General features: G+C 31.1%; 1 protein-coding gene across 2 annotated transcripts; it reads right to left on the bottom strand.

Moving 5' to 3' along the window:
* Window positions 1-3,694: 3,694 nt before the first annotated feature.
* LOC143082823 (deubiquitinating protein VCPIP1-like) lies at window positions 3,695-27,605 on the bottom strand. 2 transcript variants are annotated; one of them, XM_076258693.1, is made up of 17 exons: window positions 27,512-27,605; window positions 24,371-25,272; window positions 23,523-23,651; window positions 22,577-22,707; window positions 21,689-21,800; window positions 20,889-21,098; window positions 20,595-20,682; window positions 19,588-19,731; window positions 18,700-18,833; window positions 15,932-16,092; window positions 15,324-15,470; window positions 14,379-14,516; window positions 13,497-13,860; window positions 12,844-13,034; window positions 12,149-12,439; window positions 11,488-11,718; window positions 3,695-10,969 (listed from the first exon to the last, which is right to left on the bottom strand). In XM_076258693.1, exons 2-17 carry the CDS (start codon window positions 25,233-25,235, stop codon window positions 10,379-10,381), a joined length of 3,927 nt encoding a protein of 1,308 aa, XP_076114808.1. In that variant the 5' UTR covers window positions 25,236-25,272; window positions 27,512-27,605; the 3' UTR covers window positions 3,695-10,378. The 2 variants fall into 2 exon arrangements, with proteins under 2 accessions (XP_076114808.1, XP_076114809.1); XM_076258694.1 differs by having other exon boundaries at window positions 27,418-27,569.
* Between the last annotated feature and the right edge of the window lie 118 nt (window positions 27,606-27,723).

A 27,723-nucleotide genomic window follows, 5' to 3' on the forward strand; every position in this document is an offset into this window, starting at 1 on the left:
TAGTTTGTGGGTGGGGGGTCAACATTGCTGCAAGTTTTGTTAATCTAAAATCGATTTTACATATATCCCTATTGGTCAATCAATTTTTCCCAAATTAAGTTAAGAGAGGGGGTGTGGGGGTCAGTGAAAAAACTATGTGAATTAAGTTTTTTATCCTTCATTGAACTTTTGATGTCGTCCCTTTGGAGTTATTAGGTACAAGAAGATGTGGTATGAGTGCCAGCGAGACAGCTCTCCATCAATGTCACAATTTGTAAAAGTAAACCATTATAGGTCAAAGTACGGTCTTCAGCATAGAGCCTTGCCTCACACTGAACAGCAAGCTATTATGACTTCAAACAGGGAAACCAAGATTTAATCTATATAAAAAAAGCCAGAAAGAAAACACATTTATGAACAACTACTGAACATCAGGTTCCTGTCAATGAAGATATTTGACAAATTTTTGATAACTGAACAAAAACTGTCAACAACATCAAGAGAGTAAGTCTCCCCTAATGTACTCATCATGACTGAATTTATGTTGAAAATCTGTAATATAAGGTTTTTTCTACAAGTATCACATAAACTTATCATTATCAATAATCCATGTAAATGAGTGAAACAGACATGATCATCTTACAATTATACCAAAATATAATGACCTTATTTTGAACAAGTGGCTCTAAGGCAGATTAAAAAAAAAAGTCTACAATAGACAAACAATGAACCACAAGTAATGTGCACCTTGGGCCTGGTGAATTCATGAATGGAAGTTTCTGGGATCAACAGCCATATGGGTTCCTCGTAACTCACACACAGTAAATGTTATATTAAATTTATTTGACATATTTCAGAAATGGATTTTGATAAAGGTACATAGAAAAGGAAAAATAAACCAATAAAAATCTGATGAAGTATATGCTGTACATCAAACCAATAAAGACACTGTACTGGTCTGTGTTTTGGCCATTTTTGTGATCCTGCAACTTTTGTCAAAGAAAGCTTGACATAGGCTAGTGATCCGGCTTTGTAGTGTTAACTTACTTCTTAGAAGCTTCTCTAATTAAGAAAGTGTAAGACTTGGATGCTTTATACTTGGTATATACAATGTATATGCCTTGTGTTATGAAGTTTCTGTCTGTCATATGTCCATTGTCATTGACCTCATTTTTATGGTTCAGCACGTGAATACCAGTACTTGAAAAAAAAAAGTTGTGACTTTTTGTAGTTTTAATTTCTCTCTTATGCGTAACTGGATAACTATTTACAAATTTCATCTGACCTCAACCTCATTTCATGGGGTCAGTGAGCATTGTTACTTTTTCATAGTAATGTCCATATCTCAGATACTATAAGCAATAGGTCTAGTAAAGTATATTTGGTGTATGGATGAACTGTAAGGTGAACATGTCCAACTGGCAGATGTCATATGACCATAACCTTATTTCATGGTTCAGTGGTTAAAGTTAAGTTTTTGTGTTTTGATCTTTTATTCTAATACTTTATGAAATTGATCAACTGTATTGATTGTATGGCAATATTTTAAGATGAACATGTCAGTCGGCAGGTTTTATTTGATCATGACCTCATTTTCACGATTAATTGCTTAGTGTTAAGTTTTTGTGTTTTGGTATATTTTTCTTTAACTATAAGCAATAGATTGTCTATATTTGGTGTATGGAATGATCGTAAGATGTATTTGTTGTCTGTTGGGTTATCTGACCTTGACGTCATTTTTATGGTTCATTGGTCAATGTTAAATTTTATGTTAGTTTATGTTTGTTTCTTAGATACTTTAAGCAGTAGGTCAGGTATACCTAATGCATAGATTGATAATAAGCTGTATATGTCCTTCTGGCATGGTTCATCTGACCTTTACCTCATTTTCATGGTCCATTGTTTATTGTTAAATTTTCCTGCTCATGTTTGTTCCTTAGAAAGTATTAGCAATAGGTCAACTATATTTTGTGTATGGAATGAATGCAAGGTGAACATGTATTTCTGGGATTATCTGACCTTGGCCTCATTGTATTGGATCATGTTAATTTCAAGTGATATTTGCAGTTAAGCTTTATATATAGGACTATCAACATAAAATCAATCAATGAATGGTATCAAAATGACTGTTATCTGGGTTTCTTAAATTTGTTAGATTCATTGTTAAAGTAATAAAGGACCATAACTCCTGAATAGAAAAATAAAAATTGTCAGAAGCACCAGACACAAGACAGATGTATTAAAATTTGAAAAGGAAAGAATCTAGCCTTCTCAAGTTATCAAACAAAATCAGCATAAAGTATCATTTCAGGGGTGGATCCAGCCATTTTAAAAAGGGGGGTTCCCAATCCAGGACAAAAGGGGGGTTCCAACTATATATCCCCATTCAAATGCATTGATCGTCCAAAAAAAAGGGGGGGTTCCAACCCCCGGAACCCTCCCCCTGGATCCGCCACTGCATTTTCCAATCAACCAAGGAAAAAGTGAAAATCATCAATAACTCATTTGACTTCCATCTTAACATCAGTTACAACAATGCAGAAACAATTGGTTGAAAGGTACTTAAGTTTATATTGGACAGAAATAAAATAAAGTGCCATTTCCAAATCATTCAAGGACTATAACTCCAGAATGTCAAAAGTCAAAATTTTCAACCATACCGATAACATCCTTCTGCCATCATTAGCAACATGTTAAAACTTGAGACTATTACAATTGGTTTGTACAGTTTGTTCTTATCTTGTGCTATTACATAATGTCCCAGGTAAGTTTGGGTTGAGTGCTCACAAACATGTTTAATATGTCCATATTCTTTATGTATTGGTCCAAAGTGAGGAGCATGTAGTACAGTGGTTATTGTTAATTTATGTCTGTAATATTTGTTTTGTAATAAACTAGACTATCAGTTTCCTTATTTGATTTCAATTGTTTTACATTTTTCATGTCAGGGCTGTGTATAGCTGACTATAGAGTATGGGTTTTTCTCATTGTTAAGGGCTGTAGTGTGACCTATAATTGCCTACTATCTATTCATTTTGACTCTGTTGGACACTTGTCTTATAAGCAATTATACCACATCTACTCATTTTTATAGTGTAAAGCATTGGTTGAACAGTTTTCCAGTTATCACACTGATACAGCTGCTGTACTACCAAAAATTTATAACTTAAGTTTGCATAAGAAATCCAGTCAGAAATTAAAATAGAGCTTCATTTTTTGAAGAAAAAAACATGTAAAAAAAATTTAACATATTTTATAAAAGCATAATATTTGCCAAATCTGTTCAATTAAATTTCAAAAGCAATTTTTATATACAGATTAGACTGTTGGTTTTCCTGTTTGCATTGTTTTACATTAGTCATTTTGTGGCCTTTATAATTTGCTTTCAGGTGTGAGACAAGGCTCCATGTTGAAGGCAATACTTCAGACAATAAATGGAAGTTTTTAACAAAATTGACTGGCTATACAGCCCTTTCCTGGTCAGTCCCCATACTTTGGCCTATAATTGTTAACCTTTTATACATTGTGACTTGGATGAAGTTTTGATTCATTGGCACTCATACCACATCTTCTTATTCATATTACCAATCTGACTTCAAATGTGTCTTTGGTCAAACAGGCTAAGGTAGCACAATATCTTCAAAACTATCCTTTGACATCTTTCATTGTAATACATTTGTACAACAATAAATCAATACTCAGCTATGCAAAACAATTCCATGATGAACTTTTTTATTTCAATATTAGAAGCCACATTAAGTCAATACATGTGAACATCTAATGATTTACATATTAATTCTGTTTTCAAATTTATATATTAACAACATAATGAAAATAAACTAAAAAATAAACAACAAGCACTAATAACTGTAAATGACATCCCAAAAAAAATATGGTGACACATTGTTTGTTTAATTGAACTAAATTTTTCTCCTTTTTATACATGTTACTAAACAAAAAAAAAAAATTTGATATGGTTAATGTATTTACATGTAAAGCTGCAGAAATACAATCATCACAGACTTACAATACATGACAGTAGTAAAGGGTTATTTTCATATAACCTTTACTATGCCAAATAGCTCAATTTAAGCTTTCTGTACTCCTTTCAAATGCCAATATTCTGTTTAAAGCTTGGAAATGGTTGCCTATATTGTCTATTCTGTAACAATGCAGTTCACGTTACAGGCTATAAATAATTCAAAGTTTTTCATATGTTTCAACTAAAGCCTGCAAATATTTTTCATTGTAAAATCCCTTTTTTATTTCACATTCTACCCGAAACTTGCTCCGTTTCAATCCTAACCAGGTGCTCCGCAGGGCGCAGCTTTATACGACCGCAGAGGTCGAACCCTGAACAGTTGGGGCAAGTATGGACAAAACATTCAAGCGTGATACAGCTCTGAATTTGGATTGTGATCAAATTTTTGAAATTACATGGTTTTTTTTTACACAAAACAAATGTCAAGATTTTACAAATTTAAATCAATTAAAGATTTCTTCTTCAAACTTTTTAAATCTAAAATTAAATAGTTGACACAGCATAGGTTTCTGACACAGAATGAATGTAGTCTAATGAACTTAAAAGTTTTTTTTTGCCTTTGAGCAATTCACTATGCTGTTGAATATTAATCCTCTCAAAAAAATGTTTGAAGAAATTTTCTTTTTATTTATGAAATCTGAAATGAGAAAAATTTAACCCCCCCCTTTTTTTTCACATCCCCGTTTCCCTTTTTCCAAAACTGATATCAATTCAAATTTCTAATGGAGTTTGCAACAATAACTACTCTTTTAAATACATCATAAAATATTAAAATGTAAAATAAAGTGCTTGTTATCACTGAATGGTAAAGATTGGTTGGTAGTAAAAGTGAATATACATTGTTTATTGTATAAAACAATAAAAAAAACTTCATCAGCAACATTTTATATTGGCAAATTTCCAATGAAGTTATTTACATAAAGTTATTGGCAAATAAAAATAGAAAATGACATCATAGTCATGTCTGGCAAATGTCCAACATACATTATCTAAAAACATTTTAGATAAGATAAGGAAAAAAGACTTCATCAGCAACATTTTATATTGGCAAATTTCCAATGAAGTTATTTACATAAAGTTATTGGCAAATAAAAATAGAAAATGACATCATAGTCATGTCTGGCAAATTTCCAACATATATTATCAACTACTATTCTATACAAAGAAAGATAACTCCAATTGAAAATTAATTGCTATTGCACAATATTGTGCAATTAGATATTTCTTGCTATTGTGCAATACTGTGCAATTGAAAATTTCTTGCTATTGCACAATACTTGATATGGAATTCTGATTTGGACCAACTTGAAAACTGGGCCCATAATCAAAAATCAAAGTACATATTTAGATAAAGCATATCAAATAAGCCCAAGAATTTAATTTTTGTTAAAATCAAACTTAGTTTAATTTTGGACCCTTTGGACCTTAATGTAGACCAATTTGAAAACTGGACCAAAAATTAAGAATCTACATACACAGTTACATTTGGCATATCAAAGAACCCATTTATTCAATTTTTGATGAAATAAAACAAAGTTTAATTTTGGACCCCCATTTGGACCAACTTGAAAACTAGGCCAATAATTAAAAATCTAAGTACATTTTTAAATTCAGCATATCAAAGAACCCCAAGGATTCAATTTTTGTTAAAATCAAACTAAGTTTAATTTTGGACCCTTTGGACCTTAATGTAGACCAATTTGAAAACGGACCAAAAATTAAGAATCTACATACATAGTTAGATTCGGCATATCAAAGAACCCCAATTATTCAATTTTTGATGAAATCACACAAAGTTCAATTTTGGACCCTTTGGGCCCCTTATTCCTAAACTGTTAGGACCAAAACTCCCAAAATCAAACCCAACCTTCCTTTCATGGTCATAAACCTTGTGTTTAAATTTCATAGATTTCTATTTACTTATACTAAAGTTATGGTGCGAAAACCAAGAAAATGCTTATTTGGGCCCTTTTTGGCCCCTAATTCATAAACTGTTGTGACCTCAACTCCAAAAATCAATCCCAGTCTTTCTTTTGTGGTCATAAACCTTGTGTTAAAATTTCATTGATTTCTATTTACTTATACTAAAGTTATTGTGCGAAAACCAAGAATAATGCTTATTTGGGCCCTTTTTTGGCCCTTAATTCCTAAACTGTTGGAACCAAAACTCCCAAAATCAATCCCAACCTTCCTTTTGTGGTCATAAACCTTGTGTCAAAATTTCATAGATTTCTATTCACTTAAACTAAAGTTATAGTGCGAAAACCAAGAAAATGCTTATTTGGGCCCTTTTTGGCCCCTAATTCCTAAAATGTTGGGACCAAAACTCCCAAAATCAATCCCAACCTTCCTTTTGTGGTCATAAACCTTGTGTTAAAATTTCATTGATTTCTATTCACTTTTACTAAAGTTAGAGTGCGAAAACTAAAAGTATTCGGACGACGACGACGACGACGCAGACGACGACGCCAACGTGATAGCAATATACGACCAAAAAATTAAAATTTTTGCGGTCGTATAATAAACGGCTGATGTGGATATCTCCAATAAAGCTTTAAAAAGTAATTATAGGTTTATATAGTACTTGTGTGAAACATTTTTTCAGTTAAAAAGATAATCTTTGCATAAACGAAGCCTTAATAACCAATGTCAAGAGGACATAAAAGTTTTCACTTGTTCTTTAGATTAATATCAGGTCAGTCTTGGAACTGATGAGAAAAGTATCTTACATACATGCCATAACCAAACCATAAATGGCCTAGCCATACAAAACAGACAACACATAAAGTAATATGGCACAACTTCTGGTTATAAATAAAATTGCCAGCTAATTTCAATTAATGTAAACTTCAATTTCATAAATTAACAAATAATATTAACATATAATATCTTGTGTAATATATAAGAAAATGGTAAACTGAATAGTGTTAATTCAGAAATTTTGCAAGCACCTACTATCAAGATTTTTGCAAGATAAATTATTGCTATTTCTGAAAAAATTTCATAAAACAATGCTTTCAAAATTTTAAATTCAATTATGTATTTTTGAGAAAACTTTCCTGTCCCAATTTTCGCAATAACTCAAACATTGCAAAATTTCAAAATTTACATCCATGAAGTTGGGCTATACTAAACTTACATACTTTCACATTGTTTGTGTTTATTCATAAAAAGAAAAATGCTTACTGGCATGCAGGTTGATTAATATGTTAAGGGTTAACTAAAGTAGCATTCTGTCTGAAAATGATAATCTTAATCATAAAAGAATTTGAAAATTAAATTTGAGCATTCCAATAAATCCTTTTTAGAAATATATAATAAAAAAAAAATTTAATCAGAAAGAGCTATATCTATTGACAGAGTCTAGTCTTTAATCTTCTAACAATGCAATGGACACACATCTTCCAATACTAAATAACTCTTTCAGGTCATTTTCTATGCTCATTTAAAATGGGTAGCCATTATTTTTGTCAATATCTTTACTGTGAGCTGAAGCAAATCAAGCCTTATCATATATCAAAGAGATCATAAAATATGACATTAAAGATTATTTTCATTTTATCACCAAAAAAATCATCTTTTTTTGTACAAAACATCCCTTTACAGATTCCGATTTTTTTCTTGTCCCAAAAATAATCAAAAAAAAGTTTTACAATTTTATTTGTACAGATACATTTAGAGTTTATTTAGACGTTCTTTTGAAGGCATTATCTATTTTTAAACTTCAACTCCAACCCAGTTGTCCCTTTTTATTTGCAGTGTTGTTCAAAATACAAATATCATTGAAAATGACAAAAATATTCAGTACATTCAACATCTAAATAATTGAAAGAAAAAAACATTTCCCTTTTGACATCACAAAAATTGGAAAATTAATCACACAACCATGTCATAATACCGTCAATTCTTTCTAACAAAAATATATGTACATCGTTCAACAATCGCAATAATAAATGTTCAAGTTATAATAATTTGTGTTTGAAAATTCAAGTTATCTTTCTTGCGTGAAGGTGACACACTTCCTTCTCTTCTGTAATGAATTTATAAATCAGTAAACTAGTAAAAATAGCAGATATAAACGAAACAAGAGGATCTCAAGAGCCTGAATCGCTCACATGTTATGTTTTGGTTACATCTTTCATCAATGATTATTTTTGCATACTTTTCTATATATTATTTAGTTGAGTGATATATAAGAAAGACAAAATCATAATTTAGTTAGTCATTAAAAATTTGCAAAATGAAATGTTGAAATAATTTAACAATTTAATACATGGATATCAATAAATAACTATACAAAGTAGAATAATATGTCAACTTTAGTTTATGTGTATAAGTATGATTATCTTAATAAATTAGATTTCTGACAGCTGTGAAAACTGCTACTACATAACTTGATTCCATTTCAGAAAAGGATATAATAATAAGATAAAGTATGATTGCCAATGAGACAAGTCTCCACCAAAGACCAAATGATGTAGAAGGTTAGCAACTATAGGTCACAGTACAGCCTTCAGCAATAAGTTAAACAATACACCATAGCATGGTAAAAATGCCATGAAAAGTCAATATAGAGAAAAAGTAACAAGACATATATCTAAAGCAGTTGAATGTCTGTTATTATGTTAACAAAAACATGCCACCTTTTGACATATATCTAAAGCAGTTGAATGTCTGTTATTATGTTAACAAAAACATGCCACCTATTGACATATATCTAAAGCAGTTGAATGTCTGTTATTATGTTAACAAAAACATGCCACCTATTGACATATATCTAAAGCAGTTGAATGTCTGTTATTATGTTAACAAAAACATGCTACCTATTGACATATATATAAGCAGTTGAATGTCTGTTATTATGTTAACAAAAACATGCCACCTATTGACATATATCTAAAGCAGTTGAATGTCTGTTATTATGTTAACAAAAACATGCTACCTATTGACATATATCTAAAGCAGTTGAATGTCTGTTATTATGTTAACAAAAACATGCCACCTATTGACATATATCTAAAGCAGTTGAATGTCTGTTATTATGTTAACATGCCACCTATTGACATATATCTAAAGCAGTTGAATGTCTGTTATTATGTTAACATGCCACCTATTGATTGATATATTCAAATGGTTATTATTTTATATCTGATACATTTAGAACAAAGAATTATATTCTTCAATAAATAATAAATAAAAATATTGAAAAGCCCATAACCTTATATTTGACTAGAGAGAGGTGACCTTGCGAAGACAGATGGTAACCATTGAGTCATTCAAAACAAAACCAAAGTTTTATTTTATATTTGATGATGCTTAAATATTTAAAAAGATGACAGTGGTAGTTGTAATAAATCTTGAGTAAGATATATGGGTATAAAAATTAAAATGCCTTAAATGGAAAATTATTTTACAGTGATATCTTAGTTTTGTCAATTAATGCAAGATTTAACAAGAATGTGTCCCAAGTACACGAATGGCCCATCCACATTATCATTTCTATGTTCAGTGAATTGTGAAAATGGGGTGAAAACTCAATTTGGCATCAAAATAATCAAGATCATATCATAACGAACATGTATACGAAGTTTCAAGTTGATTGGACTTCAACTTCATCAAAAACTGCCTTGCCAAAAACTTTAACAGGAAGCAGGACGAATGGAAGAACAGACAAACGTAGGAACGGTCGGACGGACAAACAGACACACAGATAAGAAAACAAAATGCCCATAAATGAGGCATTAAAATAAATTTGTCATAACTTCTACAAAATATTTCTCTTACATGTACTTAATTTTGTGATCTATTCGATGTTTAAAAAACGACAAAAAATAAAGTAACACAAAACTGATAAATCTATATATATATATATATATATATATATATCCAAAATTTGAAAACATAAAAACAATTTTTACTCTCTTGAATGATACACATTAATGTGATGTTCATTAAATTAAATTATCATTTCTGAAATATATGGCTTAGCAACATGGCATCCCAAATGAGCACCATCATATTCATGAAACATAGAACACTATCTATATCCATAAAATAATATTTTTTTTTTAAGTGTCACCAGACTTAAACAGTGAATTCAACTATAAAAAAAAATCTACACAGGGATTTTCTGACACTTTCTAATAGAAAGTTAATAAAAGATGAAGTTTTCTGAAATCTGACACAATAACAATTTCTGACATAATTATTTACCGAGACTTGAAACAGATACAAAATCTACAATAAATTAACATACTTTAACATCATTTACATATCATTTACTTTTACATATAATACATAATTGTTATTTACATATAATACATTAACATCATTTACATATAATACAGCACAGATGTGCTATGATGTATCCATTTCTTTGTCTCTGTCAGTTTTGGTCTGTGCAGAAAAGCCTGTTTTGGCAACATCTTTCTCCAGCTTTGTTTCAGGAATTAGTTTTTTATTTTGTGTCATAGAATCTGGTTGGCATTTACTTTCGTCTATTTTTAGTTCAATGTCTTGCTGATCAGATGATGAACATACAGACTCATCTTGTTCATCACCAGAAATAGTTTCAGGTTTTATTTTCTCATCATCTGAAAGAGATCCAGCACAACCTGAATTTTCTTCCATTTTATCAATTGTCTTTTTGTCCTCTAACTGCTGACTCACAGAAGCCGCAGCAGACGCACTATCAATTCTAATGACATCACATTGTTCTTTGTCCAACTTCTTCACACCAGTATCAGAACACTCCATATTGACCTCCATTTTATCACTATCTGTGGAATTAATGACACAACTACTACCTTCAGATGTTATACCTCTTGGATTGTCGATTTCTGATTCAAACACTGTGTCAGACATAGAAGATATTGACGGAACATGAGACAACATATCACTGCTACATACACTGGACTTCATTCTTTCTTCACTGTCTATTCTCTCCATCTGAAACAAATAAAAAAGCCACTCCTAATAAAATTCAGATTATATAAAATGATGAGATTTCATCAAAGCTTTTTTATGTTAATGAATGGACACTGTTTGGCAGCCAAACATGCTTCTGCCAACAGCACATCCCAACATCAATTATTGATTTTTGTTTTGAAAATCCAGTTAACAATTCTATAGATTTGATATTGATTATATCAGGTGTTGAAAACATTTATATAATAGTAATAGGCATGGAACAATTTTTTTTCCAAAGCTGTGGCGTGATTGTCAGTAGGTAAAGAATTCAACTCACACTGAATCTAGGGGGGATTGTCATAATCTTGCAATTAGGTAAGAGTTTTGCAACTTATGTGAAGGCTTCATTGTGATTTTATGATGAAGAACAGCAATAAAATAACTGTTTCTTTAGTTTTGGGGAATTATGCTGTGCAATAAATAAGCTTAGCAATTTTATTGTTCGGAATGAATAAATGTTGTGTCTCTCTTGATGCAGAATCTACATTTAACAATACCTCTTTATTAATATCAGCTATATCTTCATTCATTGTCTCTTCAATGCTTTGGGCCAGGTCTTTAAACAACTGAAAGTTCTCATTTGATTGGTTTACATTTTCTGAACTGATAACACTGTATCCTGGTCCAAGTTTCTGGTACTCTGGTGACTGCACTGCAGGTGCATCTTCAAGTATTTCTTCTGATTCCTCACTAATGGATTCCTCATGTCTATCAGGATCACAAAGGTTCTAGAATGAATAAAAATCATTTTTAAAGCATAATTGTTAGATAATTGATACAATTAATTGATGGTAACTATTCCCTCAATTCATCTATTTATCATAATGTTTCTCAAAGGCAGGTATAAGTGCAGTATAATTTGTATGATCAAAACTTTCACTTCCTTGAAATCACTTCGGACTAAAAAAATTCCATCAAAGTCATTAGAGAATCTTATTCGTCTTGCTTGACTGGAATTTATAACTTTCTGCAGCTTGAGTAATATAAAGACTAGCTAAACTCTTGCTGCATTGAAGACCTGTTGGTGACCTTCTTCTGTTGTCTGTTCTATGGTCAGGTTGTTGTCTCTTTGGCACATTCCCCATTTCCATTCTCAATTTTATCTAATAATCAATTGGTTTCCTCAAGGATCACAACTGGTTTACTGTTTTACTTTACCTGAAGTTTTCGGACTTGGTTATGATGATGATTGTGCCCTACTGGTTCTGGAAGATCACCAGGCATTCTTTCAATATCAGCTGACCTCATAGAATGACCTTGACCTGCAAATGCTTGCATTCTGGGACTGTGTCGACCAACTGCTCCACTACTACCAAATCGTGCTTCTGCCAATTTGCCTGAATCCACCATTTCTTTTACCTTTTCTTCAATTCTTGGTTCCACTTGGAAATGTCCATGTGGTTCTAAACAGAGTTCTAATCTGTCGTCATGGGCATTATACCTAAAAACCTGAAAGAAAAATTCAACATATAACTTATTTATCAGTGTATATTTAGTCAATGCTGAAAAAAATTTAAATAATCAAATATTCTCTTATTTGCACTTGCTATAAATGCTTAGATTTAATATCAATTTACATTTTTCTTTTAATTCAATCTGTAAAAGCTCCTTATCACAAACTACATATCCAGTGCATATTTGTTGAAGGATGTACAGTGACTTATTAATGTTAACCTCTAGGTCATTAGGTCTCTGTTGGAGAGTTGTCTCATTGACAATCATACAACATATATCCATATTTTATAGTTGTTCTAAAAGTCTCTGTTTAATTTAAAGGCTGAGTATTAAGAGTATTTGTATCAGTAATCATTATTCAAATTATTTGTCTACTTTTCTGATTTTCTAAAACTTACTTTTCCTGGTAAAGCAGGTAGCTGACAATGTTTACCATCAACAAGACCTAAATCTCTCTCCATTTGTTTATAAAACAGACCTCCTACTGAGAAAAGATGGGGCATAGTTTGAACATATGTCCAAAGGTCACGGCCAGTAACAGTGGACATGATTGCAAGACTAGCTATAGAGGAATCCAGACTATCACTTGCTAAAACAGAAAAAAAAAAATTCTTGAACATGAGATTAAATAAATGCTCAACTACTTTAATATTCTGCTAAAAGCATCAACGGTTTTAGTAGATAAATATTAACATCCAGATATAAATTATGTATATGTATTATCACAATCTTTTGCTTCTTTCATAAACGAATAGAAAAACTTCCCACAGTTTATGTGACACTCATCAGGGTTTATTCCCTATTCATTATTGCATTGTGCCAACTCTTATCAAACTTTAATCTGGTGAAATTCCTTTGTTTCCCTGTCTATGGTCACAAAACGCAAACTTCAATTAAAAGTTTTAGTTCTAATTATATTGAAGAAAAATTGCAAAATACCATTCTGATGTCAATTATTGTATAAGCAATTTGTCAAAATATCTATGCATGCATTTTATTTCTGGGTAAAGTCCATCAAATGAAGAGTAACTCCTATCTAAAATGTGTTTACCTCCTTCTGTTGCTTTTAATGCCCTTAACAATGCTTCTTCTGTGCTACCATGAGCATCTTCCTCAAAACTGCTCCAAGCCCCAAAATTTCTGTGAGCACTAGGTACTTCACTCACTTTGCTCTTATCTCTCGTAGAAACTTTACGATCAATTTCCATGGGTACAGATTTGTCAGGCAATATTTCAACACTTATTTTATCACCGTGAAGTAACGGTATGGTTTGCTCTGCATTTTCAGGTTGTTTTAATTCTTTTGGTGGAAATCCTATCCTGAGCCTCTGTCGTACAGGAGGAACAGTAACCTGCTCAGCTATCAGATTTTTTAACTGGTCATAAGTAACTTCCCCTGGTAAATTCAACATCGTCTACAAGTAAATATATATCAAATTGTAAATCTAGTTTAAATTATGGAATTTACTTCATAATGAACTTTCTAATATATTCTATGTAGACTGGCAAAGTGAAATTGAAGAAGAACAATAACATATGACCAGAGTAAAGTTTCTAATTAACAACCTGATTCAATTCTATCTTATGAGAATGTTGCTTTTAAATAAAGCCAAAAATTATGCATTCTGATATTTCCTTTTTTTCTGAGCATATAGTTCATATGTTACAAATTTTTCATAAACAAATTCTCAAAAATAAATAAATTTGTGCATATGGTTTTAAAACAGCTACATTTTCATTTTGTTTAAATTTATTGTTGTATTGTATATCTTATTTAACTTTCATAAAGTTTAGTTTTAAGAACTCTTTGACACAAAAACTTAGGTGTTCAGAAGAGAAAGATGATAACACACCTACCTAAAATAGCAGTAGTATAAATGTATATCAGCTTCAAATAATAAGAATGAAAAGCTTACATTATGTATTGACTTACCTGTCTGCCATCAGATGTAGCTATCTTTACTTTTTTCTCACCAGTGTGCCGCGGTGAACTTAGTTTTGATGTTGTCATGGTGATATCTGTGCTAGCAGTGGTTGTTTTTGATTGCACGCCAGAGTCTAATGACTTGGACTACAAAATCAAGATTAATGAACATAAGAATGTTAATGACGGAATAAAAAAATTGATTGTTAGTTTTTTAAGGTTCAGTGGCAAATATTTCGTGTAAAAGTATTAATGCAAATATTACATTGCTGCTTTGTAGCAAACGGAAAGAATCACACTGATGGACCATGATCAAACTTTTTCCATATACAGTGGATTTCTTATATACATGAACAACAATGTACTAACAAAATTCTGATTATTTTAAATCAAATACTATATATACAATGCTAATGTTTAGGTGCCTACTCATGTCTGGAAGCATTAATGAATGATGGTAGATATATCTTAATGTTTGTGTCATTAACAAAATTTTGTGTTGATGATAGGTTTTTGATAGTCTTGGTTAATTTCACAGACATTTGTTTTAGACTAGGAACAATTTACTGCTTGACATGTTGTGTAGATGCTATGTCTATTGATGAAGACTGTAGGCTGATGTCTTTTTTTATTGGTCTTGTTGTGTTTCTATTTTCTTGACCTACCCTCAGCTCCTTTTACTTATAGTGTTAAGAAATCAGGAAAAAAATGTGAAACATTCTCCCACTAAAAAATCAAATATCTATTATAAGGGAATTTCCCTGAAGTTACATGGCTAATATGGATTTTTTTCTGAACAACAATAGAAATAAATTCTGTATTTTCACTCCTGAGGCATCATACAACAATAAGAGTTATACATTATAAAGTCATAAACTGTTGATGGGTTAGTGAATGTTACCATTAATATAAAATCTCTCACTAAAGTAGAACATTGACTTTATATATATTGACCTTTTTAGGACTAGATTTCTGTGTTGATGTTGCAGCAATTTCTGCAGTTTTCTTTTGCTGATGTTTTTGGGCTTCTGATGTTATCCTCTTCTTAACCTGCTTTTCTTTTTCACTCTTACACAGCTCTTCTTTATGCAGTGTCTTGGCCTAAAATGGGAAAATAAATACATACAAAAATATATATATTTTTCAATGTACTTCCAGGATTCTAATATATAAGAAATAGTACTAGTGAGTTTTCTTTTTACCTCATATACAGGATTCTACTTTGGTATTCAAACAATTATGATCAATAAAATTTCAAAATTTTAAATGAACTGTGCCTTTAACAAATTAAAGAGTTTACAAAAAAGACTTTCAAATGATCAATTATAAATTTTCAATGCTGCCAGTCCTGTTAGACTTAATTTAGATTCTGTAAAAGTATGTTAAGATTAATTCTAATTGATGGTTAAGTGGCAGATTGCAGATAATTTCAGAGCACACTGCATCAACTTTAAGACTAATTTCAGATGCTGTGTAAGACTTTTTTTTATACAGGTCAATATTTTTATATACTATATTAGTACTTATTGTTGGATTTATTCTGACATATACGTAGTACTTACTGCATGACCAGTAAGAATGATTTTAGATGCTGTATCTGCTGAGAAGTTTTCATCACTATATGGATTGACCACAGATTTCTCTGGATCTTTTTTCTGCCCAGCAGTACGACGTAGAATTGTATTCACAACCTGTTGGACAAGTCGTTCACTCCCAAACTCTCCTGTAATATTAATATCATTAGGTAATATATTCTGATTAAAAACAAACAGTTATTGCATACTCAGGGTTTCCGCTGGCGGTCGCATTTTCGCAATTTGCGAAAAAATAATAATTGTGGCAATTAAAATTCGTCATTTGTGAAAGAATTTGGCGAAAGAAATACATATAACGATTTATTTTCCTCCATCTTGTTTATTTACTTTTTTTCGAGTTTCTAGGACTGTACCCGATCAGGCAATACTCGGAATTCACCTTGACCTCATTAAGATTTGGACAGAAAATCAATAATCAGCTGATTGCATTTTATAGCTATCGACAACAAATGACTAATTAATAAAGGTGTTGATTGAATTGTTTGACAAAATGATATGGTTAAATGGCTTCCGCTAAATGTCACATACAGAATTTATTTACCACTTTGCGACGATCGTGTTTGAAGCAAACTTTTGACGTCTCCTCTCCTTTTAAAGATAGTTTAGAAAAGAAAGCTGCTGTTGTGACGAAAAATGTTCAAAAGCAAGAAAAATTTCCGACATAAAACTTTAATTATCCTTTGACTTTAATATAGGTAATTGATTAGGGAGACTACTTTAAAGTCGTTTTAGTGACACACGTGTTTCAAGCATTGTTTTACGTCTCAACTTTTTCATATACGATGGTCAAGAAAAGAAAACTGTCATTATGAAGAAATCTATCCAAAAGGTTGGGAACAACCCCTCGAATGAGAGTAACCCTTCAATATTATGACTACACATGAAATGAGGGATCAATTTCATGTGATATGAAATGAGGGATCAATTTCATGTGATAAAAGCTTTTGTTTTGTTGTAAAACCCACTTCTTAGTACAAAAAAAAAAAAAAGTAAAAACACAAAAATACTGAACTCCGAGGAAAATTCAAAAAGGAAAATCAAAAATCAAAAGGCAAAATCAAAAGTCCAAACACATCAAACGAATGGATTCTTAGTACAAAATGGCACATCAGTATTTTTCTTTTAAAGAAACTTTCCCTACGAACTATACTGGTATTATATGATCAAAACATGTCCATTAATTTTGTTATATTCCAGGATATACTGATATCTTCTTTATTATTAAAAGTATATTGGCCCCCTCATTTAGAAAAGTTTTTTAAAATACAACGAATATTTTTCCCTTTTAAGTTAAAAAAATTCTGTTGTTTTAAAGTAAATGTTCAGTGTTTATTCATTAAAATATAGACTCTAAAATAAGTTTGAGAGAATAATCATAGACACAATGGGTCAAAATCATCTTATTTAAGGGAAAGGGGGGGTAGAAAGAAAGGTAAATTTTAAACGAAAAATATATTTATGTTACTTTGTGAAAAAATTATAAAGTGGCGAAAAATATATTGTTTTGGCGAAAGAGGTGACGAAAAAAATAATTGACCCAGGGGAAACCCTGCATACTGTAATTTCAGAAATTATTGCATGCATTTATTATTGCAATTTTTTCATTTTTGACTAAAATGCTATCCTGTTTAATTCATATTTAAAAATTCAAAATGCAAGTTTATATTATTTCCATTATAATCCTGTCGCATACTTTGCAATAATTTCTAAATTTACAGTATTTCATTTCTAACATTTTGAAATGAAGAGTTTATTGGTTGTATAATTATGTTTGGTATCATAAATGATGTCATTCTGAATATTTTTCAGATACTCTCAATAGTCCTGTAGGATATGTTTTTGATATGTAATTTTTCTTATCATATCAGACCAATTTTCAAGTCAAATCTGATTGCTGAATTAAAGCTGAGTTGGTATAAAAGAAAATTGAAAATTATATTTACAATACACAACACATTTCTTTGTATATAGCCTTTAATTAACAAAAAAGATTGACACTATTTACTTAAGGTTTAGAATACCTAGAGGCTCTCAAGAGCCTGTGTCGCTCACCTTGGTCTATGTGCATATCAACAATAAACACAGATAAATTCATGACAAAATTGAGTTTTGGTGATGGTGATGTGTTTGTAGATCTTTCTTTACTGAATATTCTTGTTGCTACAATTATCTCTATCTATAATGAACTTGGCCCAGTAATAACAGTGGAAAATATTTCCTAAAAATTTACAAAAATTAACAAAAATTTATGAAAATTGTTAACAATTGGCTATAAAGAGCAATAACTCATTAAGGGGTCAATTGACAATTTTGGTCTTGTTGACTTATTTGTAGATCTTATTTTGCTGAACATTATTGCTGTTTACAGTTTATCTCTATCTATAATAATATTCAAGATAATAACCAAAATCTGCAAAATTTCCTTAAAATTACTAATTCGGGGGCAGCAACCCAACAACAGGTTGTCCGATTTGTCTGAAAATTTCAGGGCAGATAGATCTTGACCTGATAATTAATTTTATCCCATGTCAGATTTGCTCTAAATGCTTTGGTTTTTGAGTTATAAGCCAAAAACTGCATTTTACCCCTATGTTCTATTTTTAGCCATGGCAACGGACGACGAGGGACGACGAAGACGGACGCCAGACGCCAAGTGATGGGAAAGGCTCACTTGGCCCTTTTTGACACTTTTTTTTGTGTACACATATGAGAAAAATCTTATTTGAATAATTTACCTGGGAAATGTTTTTGAACTAGTTTTTGTGCTACTGCAAACACATTACTGTTAAGTGAGTCATCAGATTCGTACTGAAACCACATAACTTTTTCTGCCACGACCTCTCCATTCCACTCCATACTAATGGGGAATCTACAAAGAGTATGATTAAAACACCATAAAACATTGATCAAAACAATAGCTACACATAGGCATACATTGTCTAACAGAATAATTTTATTATCGGAAATATTTGTATCCTCCTGTGTTTATATAAATGTATGGCTATACAGTTATTTTATTTTGGGGATATTTAACTCATGGGAACAAATGGGAATATATAAAATATTTCATCTTACATCCAATTTCAACTGATACGTCTGTATTAAATTTTAAGTTTTACACATAAAAATCCTCAATATATCAGTTTTAATTTTTTTGTACACTTTAAACAGTTGATTGTTGTTTGTTTGTTTGACTTTTTTTCATTTAAATTTTACTAGTGAAACTAAGATGCAATGATCCACATTTCAAGCGTATCATGTGTATAAATAATCCCAGTATCAAGGTTCCCGAATTGTAACTGTAATGTAGTAAAGAGTTATTCCCCTTATGGCTGTTCTAGAAATAAGTATTCAAACTATTGTCAAAAGATTTTTTTTCCTACAAATTCAGGTATAGTGATTAAAAAAGCTAAAATCTTAAACTTCTTTACTAAAGAATTTCCAGAATCAACCGGTTTTTTAAATTTGTATTTTTTGCATTAGCATATATATTTAAATTTCACCAACTTTTATTTTTTTTGTAATTAATTTCTTTCATTCTATTTCAACCAATTCTTTTCAAATTATAATGATAACAGACTCTTTAAAACATTAGTTCTAAGATAGCCCTTCATTTAACTTACATTTCTGGTAGATTGTCATATTCTCTGCCATCCCAGTAATGTTTAAACCCACAAGTACATCTACCACTGGGAGCTGGTGTTGTTGTACGATCACCATTCTCATACTTTACTCCTCCATCTCCTTTTACTAGGCGCACATGAGCACTGTAAATATAATAGGAACTTCATTATTTAAATATACTTGGAGCAGTCACAACCTTGCTGTAAAGTTGTTTTTTCTCATTACTGATAACCTTCCAGCTATTATCAAAATGAAGAACCCTAACAGGGTTTAGGTTTGTAAGTGTCAAATTTGCATCTTTCATGAAAAAATGAACATTTGGGCAAAGATTGTCCTTTTGTTTAGGTTTGGTTTTTCATTGGAAAATGTTTCTTGGGTGTTTAAAGAGAAGAAATATTTTTTGGCATATCTGATAATAAGTAAAACTTACCCCTGACAGAATGAACAGATACTAAGTTGACTGTTTGTCATATCTGGTAATAAGTAAAACTTACCCCTGACAGAAGGAACAGATACTTATTTGACTGTTTGCCATATCTGGTAATAAGACAAATTTACCCCTGACAGAATGAACAGATACTAAGTTGACTGTTTGTCATATCTGGTAATAAGACAAACTTACCCCTGACAGAATGAACAGATACTAAGTTGACTGTTTGTCATATCTGGTAATAAGACAAACTTACCCCTGACAGAATGAACAGATACTAAGTTGACTGTTTGCCATATCTGGTAATAAGACAAACTTACCCCTGACAGAATGAACAGATACTAAGTTGACTGTTTGCCATATCTGGTAATAAGACAAACTTACCCCTGACAGAATGAACAGATACTAAGTTGACTGTTTGCCATATCTGGTAATAAGACAAACTTGCCCCTGACAGAATGAACAGATACTAAGTTGACTGTTTGCCATATCTGGTAATAAGACAAATTTACCCCTGACAGAATGAACAGATACTAAGTTGACTGTTTGCCATATCTGGTAATAAGACAAACTTACCCCTGACAGAAGGAACAGATACTAAGTTGACTGTTTGCCATATCAGGTATCAGCACATCGTTTTCAGCATCATAATTACATACAACTCCTGTAAATACAAGGATAATGTCATTTTTTTCACTATATAACATGTTATCAGTGACACAAAGAAAGTTTCATATGTCTATAGAACAAAAAAAATCTTTAATAAAAAAGAAACAAAAATGTTTGCAATTAAAATTTGGTTATAAGTAATTTAATTAACCAACATTTAAAAAATTTATTACAAAATCTAATGGTAAAACAATATTTTACCTTGCATTGGAAATTGATATTTTTTATCAGGTTTGAGAGCTCCTTGTGTTTTTATTGCTATATTGTACAGACTTCCTCCCTTGCGGAACCATTCTGGTGGCAGTATATATTCCATCACACCATCACAAGTAAGACAGCGGTATAACTTTTTCTCTCTTACAGCTCTCTGAGTTGTCTTTAACACTTCTTCAGGAAGTACACCAACAATGCCTACAAAATACAGAATTATTGATTACTTGTCTGTTTGAATTTATTTTTTACATCTGGGATTAACAGGTACAATGTAACAGAAACCAAAGGGAAAAAAGCAACATGCACGTCAAGCAAGGTATACTGACCAACATCAAACAATGATAAAGGAACAGGAAACAGATTTTTATTTTATATCTTAAGTATTAATAACTCTCATCAAAACCCATAATATTATCAGGTGCTCTGGATAGGTTGCGTTCAGTTAAAAAGCATGATGCACATTTTCTCTTTTTAATTAAGAAACAGCTTGTTGTAAAGATATTTTGTAATCATGAAACTTTTTAAGTTTTACTTATTGTTATTCATACATATTGTTTATATCATTTGTAATATGCAATATGTATACACTGTATTTTAATACACTGGTGAGTCGTAAGACTCAAAGTTAATAAAGAATTTGAATTTGAACTGTTTCAAATTGTTCAGTAGCTTAAACAGCTCATCAATAAAATATGGAAAGGGTTGCATTCAGTTAAAAAGCTTGAAGTATCAAGGTCAATTTCCATCTTTCTTTAAACACAAATATTCTGTTAAATAATGTTTCATACCTGAAGTTTTATACATAAACTGGTGGACGTCTGCTACAAGTTGCTGATGCACGCCATGTTTTTCAAAGTAAACTTCTTCCATGGCAGACACAAGATGCCTCAGATATTTATCCTGAAATAAAACAAATATATGAAAACTATTATATTATGACAATTCAAAAAGAAACTTAGTTTAATAGTTAATTTCAAATAAGAGGTAAATCACATATTGTAAAATTTAATAAATATTTCAAATATTAAAAAATTCTTTTAAAAGCTAGTGACTTTGAAATTCTAGCACTTTCAAGTTTTATTATCAAATACTTTTTATGCAAATAAAGAGATACATGTGAATACTAGCAACAGTTATGCTACATGTAGTTCCCCATTTCCATTCTCAATTTTATTACTTATTATTCAGGACTATAACTAATATGTAATTGACACTACAAAGGCACATGAAACTGCCTGTGACTTGTCTGTTTGCTATTGCGGGTCACAAGCCAAAAACTATAATTTGAGATATGCAAAATGTACAAGTCTATCTTTATGTTGTGAGCACCTGAGATCACCACTAGTTTTTGGTGGGGTTCGTGTTATTTATTCTTTAGTTTTCTATGTTGTGTCATGTGTACTATTGTTTGTTTGTTTGTCCTTTTAATTTTTTAGCCTGTGTGTTGTCAGTTTATTTTCGATTTATGAGTTTGACTGTCCCTCTGGTATCTTTCGTTCTTCTTTTGTACAATGTACTTTGGTGCAATTTCTCAAATAGATTGACCATATCACATGGAATATTGTTTAACCTAAAAATAATTCTTGTGTGCAGCTTTTGAGGAAAGTTTAGCTTTTTATATCTTATGATATATTCCAGTGAATTTTATCTTGCTTATTGTTTGGAAATAAACTTACAGATAAACATTTGTCCCCTCCAACTATACAATGACCATACTCATCTAACTCAATATATTTATCTAACAGTGTACTTGGCATGCCCCATGTCTTCTGGATCATGTAGCGAGGAAGTTTAGGTGGTGGTTTACCTGAAAAAAATAAACAAATACAGTTTTGTTATACAGAAATATTAGAAGATATAGAAAGAGAGAATATATATAAAGACAGAAATTATGTTAATAAATAAGATTTAAATTTACTATTTTTTCTTTTGTTTTTTTCAATTGTCATATAAAATACCACTTTCAACATGTACATATAAAGATAATATTTCTCTCTCATCTATCAGCTACCACAAACAATCTTTAAAATATAATCAATCTGCTGTTAAGTGAATGCTAGTAAAACGTAAAACAGCAGTGACATAAATACATAATGACTGGTGATGCTCATAAAATGAAGAGGAAACATAATTATAAGAGCTTTACGACCCACACCTTGTATATCTGTTTTTCTGTTGTATGATCAAACGGTTTAATTTTTTGGAATAACATTTCAAGCAAGTTTTTGAATTCAATCAACAATCATGGAGTGTGTTACTGAATAGAGATATTAGAAACAAACTAAACTAAGTTGTAATACACGTCTCTGATCTATTAAAAGCAAAATTATTGATGTCTGAAAAACTTAGACCACAAATTGAACCTAAATATATAACAAACAATGAAATGTAGGAAGGATGTGTCCCACTTTCCAAATAAATTGGTACAGGCTGGACTTTGAACAAGTAGCAAGAGTTGTCTTAAACTGAAGTATGCTATGAATTATAGTCATATATACAAACCGATGTATCTGTATTGTCTTTAATCTTCAATCTTTCATGTATACAAACAATGTGTATGTACTGATCTTCATTCTGTCATAAACCAAATAATTGATCTTCATTCTAAGGTAAAACACCTACCTTTTATACCAACCAAAGATATATAATGATTTCTGCCTACACTACTCCAGGCAATGCAAATTGGTTTGTTCAAAGTTCCATCTTTACTTTTACATTCCTCAGGCTTTATAAGTCCTGGTAAAAAAACAGCTGTAAAGAGAAAATGAAAAAAGCTTGACATACCATAAAAACATCTTATCAAAACAATGTATAGATATAAAATATGTTAGTGGACTTTCAATACCTATCTATACTTATCATAGAGAAACAAAATCTTCTTACAAATATGGTTGAAACATATGATCAATGAAGAATATTTTGACACAGCAACTTCCTTTTCAAACATTAAATAAATATAAGAACAGCTTTCCAATGCTCATATTTTATGTCCAAGGGCAATAACACAAATAGTTTTCAATTTCATGTTAAAAGGTAATTCATGTTTTCTGAACTGCTCATTTACAATGTAAACCTTTGAAATAAATTTCCCTAAAAACACACTAAAAATGGATGTAGGCATGAGAGCTCTTAAAATTTTTGATGTACACAAACTGTAATTTTATGTTTACTGCACTTTTTAAAAGATACGAATGTACTGAATTTTTCATAAACTAAATATATTTTGTGTAATTTCATTTGTAATTGCATTTGTATTTGTTGATGAATGATGCAAAGTTCCATAGATTTATATTTACAATTTTTTACTTATTAACCTAATTTGAAAAATTCACAGAATAATATAACAATTTTTATGAACTTGGAATCATCATTACTCTCACATGGAAAATGTCCAATTTTTCATTTTGAAAATTTAAAGGACTACTTCTATTTTATTGAAAAGGTCTACTGGTACTTCATATTCAACTTACCTGAATAGTCCCCACTGCTCTGCATTCCTTCTATAGAATCTAACAATATAATTGGTCTTCTCAGTACATTGGCTAATCCAAACACATGTATGTTCCTTAAACCTAAAGGTTCACCATCTCGTGGACAAAATTCTGGATGACATTCTTGAATAATGTCATTCCATTCATCTCTGTCTACAAAGTCTTTGAACAAGTCTTTATATTTGTCTAAATTTTCTGTGAAATGATTCATCAAGTTGACACGTAAGGCATGCCAGAACAATTCCCTCCCAACCAGGGCACGTGACACAGCATGGACCAAACAATGACCATCTCCATCAGCATGTATAGCTACCAGTCTCTCCTCTCCATCATTGACATCTTTAATAACATCCAGGGTACCAGATAAGTATTTCTGGCTACCAGACTTATCTCTACCATAGCCGGTAATAGATAAATTCTCTTCATCAATAACAAAAGCACGATCACCTAAAATTTTACCACAATCAAATACAGGAGGTTGTCCAAGTTCAGTCAGTAACTGAGCTTTACCTGTCTTCTTACACATCCCATATCTTGTTAATATAGGCGATACAAGTTTACAGACATAATTAGATAACCCTAACACCTTGACATTATCTGGTCCTTTTTTGGGTTTGACATTTCCTAATAAAATATTTTTAAGGATATTATGTAAGGCGACACTTGGATTTGTCACCTCAGCAATATTTTGAAGGGTGGATTTTTCATGTCTTTGACCACAACTTGTACATTCTATACTTTTATCATAAGCTGGGAAAAACAGTTTGGCACGACACTGTTCATCTGGACAGGTACCACACAGTACTTTGTAATCTTCACGTCTTCTTGATAAAGCTTTTTCCATCTTATGTCAGGCAGTCCTTTTATTTCAACATCTGGAGCTGAAATGAGCGCAACACTGCATTTATTTATATTCAAAAGTATTGCATAAACTGATAAAAAAGGATACATGTAGATGATACAATCGTACCAAGAAGGGCAATAAAAATCATAAGAAATAAACACAATATAAGATCTGAGTTCTAATGTCCGCCATGTTGCACATATTCTACATGTATTTATCCAAGGTACAAGGGCAATACAAAAAACACTCTTTTTTCTTTTATTTTTTTACAAACATTTTAGAGAAATGAAAGCTTCAAAATCAGAGCCAATGCAATGCAATTTCTGTTTTTACTAATATTACCAAGGGGCATAAAACATTTTAGTAAAACATTTGATTGTCACTTATTTCGAAAGTGTCACAGACATCGCTGATATAAACCTATGATAAAAGTTTCATAAATTTCTGGCAAGAATTGTACACATGAAAGCGCTAACAAAGCAAAGTTTCCATGATAAGTTATCAAGATTTCCAAGGTCATAATTAACGGTACTGGTAAAAATTTTCTATTTATTGGCATTTATTTTCCAACTTGTGCAACAAAAAAAATGTTCACATGAGAGTGCTTAATAAATTGACCCCTTATTTCTTTGCCTCCCCTAGCTTTAAGCTGGGGACGAAAATGAAATTAAACCACAATCAGTGGAGTAAGAAATGTACTACATTGTATGTAGATCTGAACTAAATTTTGTTTGTACTGATTTGAGGTTTTAACCCTTTCAACACTACACAAAAAAATAGAAAAATGGCTGCTGCTGCTGCATTTTTTTTGTGTTCATTCATTAGAACAGTATATTCTTTTTCAGACTGCTGTATTTTTTTTATTATATGAGATACAGAGAAAGTTATTGCATGAAAAATGTTGATCAATGTTCAGCCGAGCATGAACTGTAATGTTAGGCAATTATTTTAATAAAATTTTTATCAGGTTACCTGCATTTTCAGATAATTACCAGGTAAAAGGTATAATTTATTACATTTGTATTGAATTTTGAATAAAAACCACTTTTAGTCTTCATTTATTTTGTTGTTTTATCTGCCATATAATAAAGAAGACACCAGTAGCTCGATTCCGTAGCGTATTGCACCATACACAATGTTTTATGTAATCGTGGCACAAATAAATGGCTCTGTCCTAAAAAATTTCAGTCAACCTCCATTTTCCCCCCTTTTTCTACGTCTCGTAATGATTGATCAAATCATATTTCCCACACGAATTAAATGTAATAACACATTGAGATAACAAGAAACCTTTTAACTAATCCTCGTTGTTAGTTTCGCCATAGAACTGCTGAAATATTTCCATATTTACAGCTTCGTTTCCGATTTCCGCCATTTGCATTTGTCAAAATATTTGTTTTTATTTTCCTTCTACTGTATAATTTTACAATAAAAATTGCCGGGATTTCAAGCGCAAATGAGACCTTGTATATCCTCGATTCAAACGAGGAAAAATTAGAGAGACCCAATTGAAAACCGAATGGTTTAGAGTCCTTAAGAAGAATCCTTTGTCATCGCTGCATCTGCCGCGAATAGCAGTGGGGAACGGCGTACGTCATTGCAGCATATACTATGTATAGGGTTGAAAGGGTTAAATTAAGCAGTTTTCAATAACAATTTTGAAGTTGATTTTAAATTGAATAGAAAATAAACTAACGTATAATACGACACAAACAGTTTTTGAATTTCTAGTTTAAACTATGGAACAAGGTATGTAGAGATGTGTGGGAGGGTGGGAATTGTCATTTAAATGTACTGAAATTTCTTTTACCTAAAAGACAGGATTGAGAACCTGGGACTCTGTAGTCAAAACCCATTTTTTAAAATCCGATTGTTTGCCCCTTTTCATGTTCACTCGCATACATGTTTAACCCATTTTAACGATTTTGTTGTAGTGCGCTAAAAAATAAAGTAAATTAAGATTTTTCATTGTTTTAAAAATAAGATGACACCCTAAGAATATAAAGATGTTTACTTTAAAGTTTAGTGTTTTGTGAATGATTTTGACCAAATGGGTAAAAAAAAAATTGTCATCATGATCAAAGGCCACAGGTAATACCTGCCTTCTATTGATGAATTTTAGGAAACTTAAAACTGAAAGTGATGAAATTTCTCATTCTGTCTGTTTGTTGTTACAACTTACAGAAATGTAATTTAAACTTGTCATGGCATGAAATTAGAATGTAAATGTTGACCTAGCATTATAGAAAATAGTTCACTGTAACTTTAGTGAATACCTAAGTGTCTATGCACAATTTTCCGAAGTTCTTTTTACATTTCAGAGAGTTTTGATTTCAGTTTCACAATTGCAAAACAGGAAGTCGACTCTGCGGGACACTTACATATTTACATTATATTAATTTAGAAACTTACTTTGACTAATTTAAAATGATTTAGATTTAAAGATATATTAATTTCCATATGGATAAAGATTGTCAGACTTATAACA

This window comes from Mytilus galloprovincialis, chromosome 7 (genome assembly GCF_965363235.1).
Source record: "Mytilus galloprovincialis chromosome 7, xbMytGall1.hap1.1, whole genome shotgun sequence".
Taxonomy (NCBI): Eukaryota; Metazoa; Mollusca; class Bivalvia; order Mytilida; family Mytilidae; genus Mytilus; species Mytilus galloprovincialis.

What these genes read in the sequence shown, in the direction of transcription:
- LOC143082823 (XM_076258693.1), bottom strand. Translation starts at nt 25,235, where the DNA reads ATGGAAAAAGCTTTATCAAGAAGACGTGAAGATTACAAAGTACTGTGT. An exon ending in ATCTTTGGTTGGTATAAAAG is followed by an intron (nt 22,708 to 23,522) that starts GTAGGTGTTTTA and finishes TATTTTTTTCAG; the next exon opens with GTAAACCACCACCTAAACTT. An exon ending in AGTTCAAAAACATTTCCCAG is followed by an intron (nt 16,093 to 18,699) that starts GTAAATTATTCA and finishes TTAATATTACAG; the next exon opens with GAGAGTTTGGGAGTGAACGA.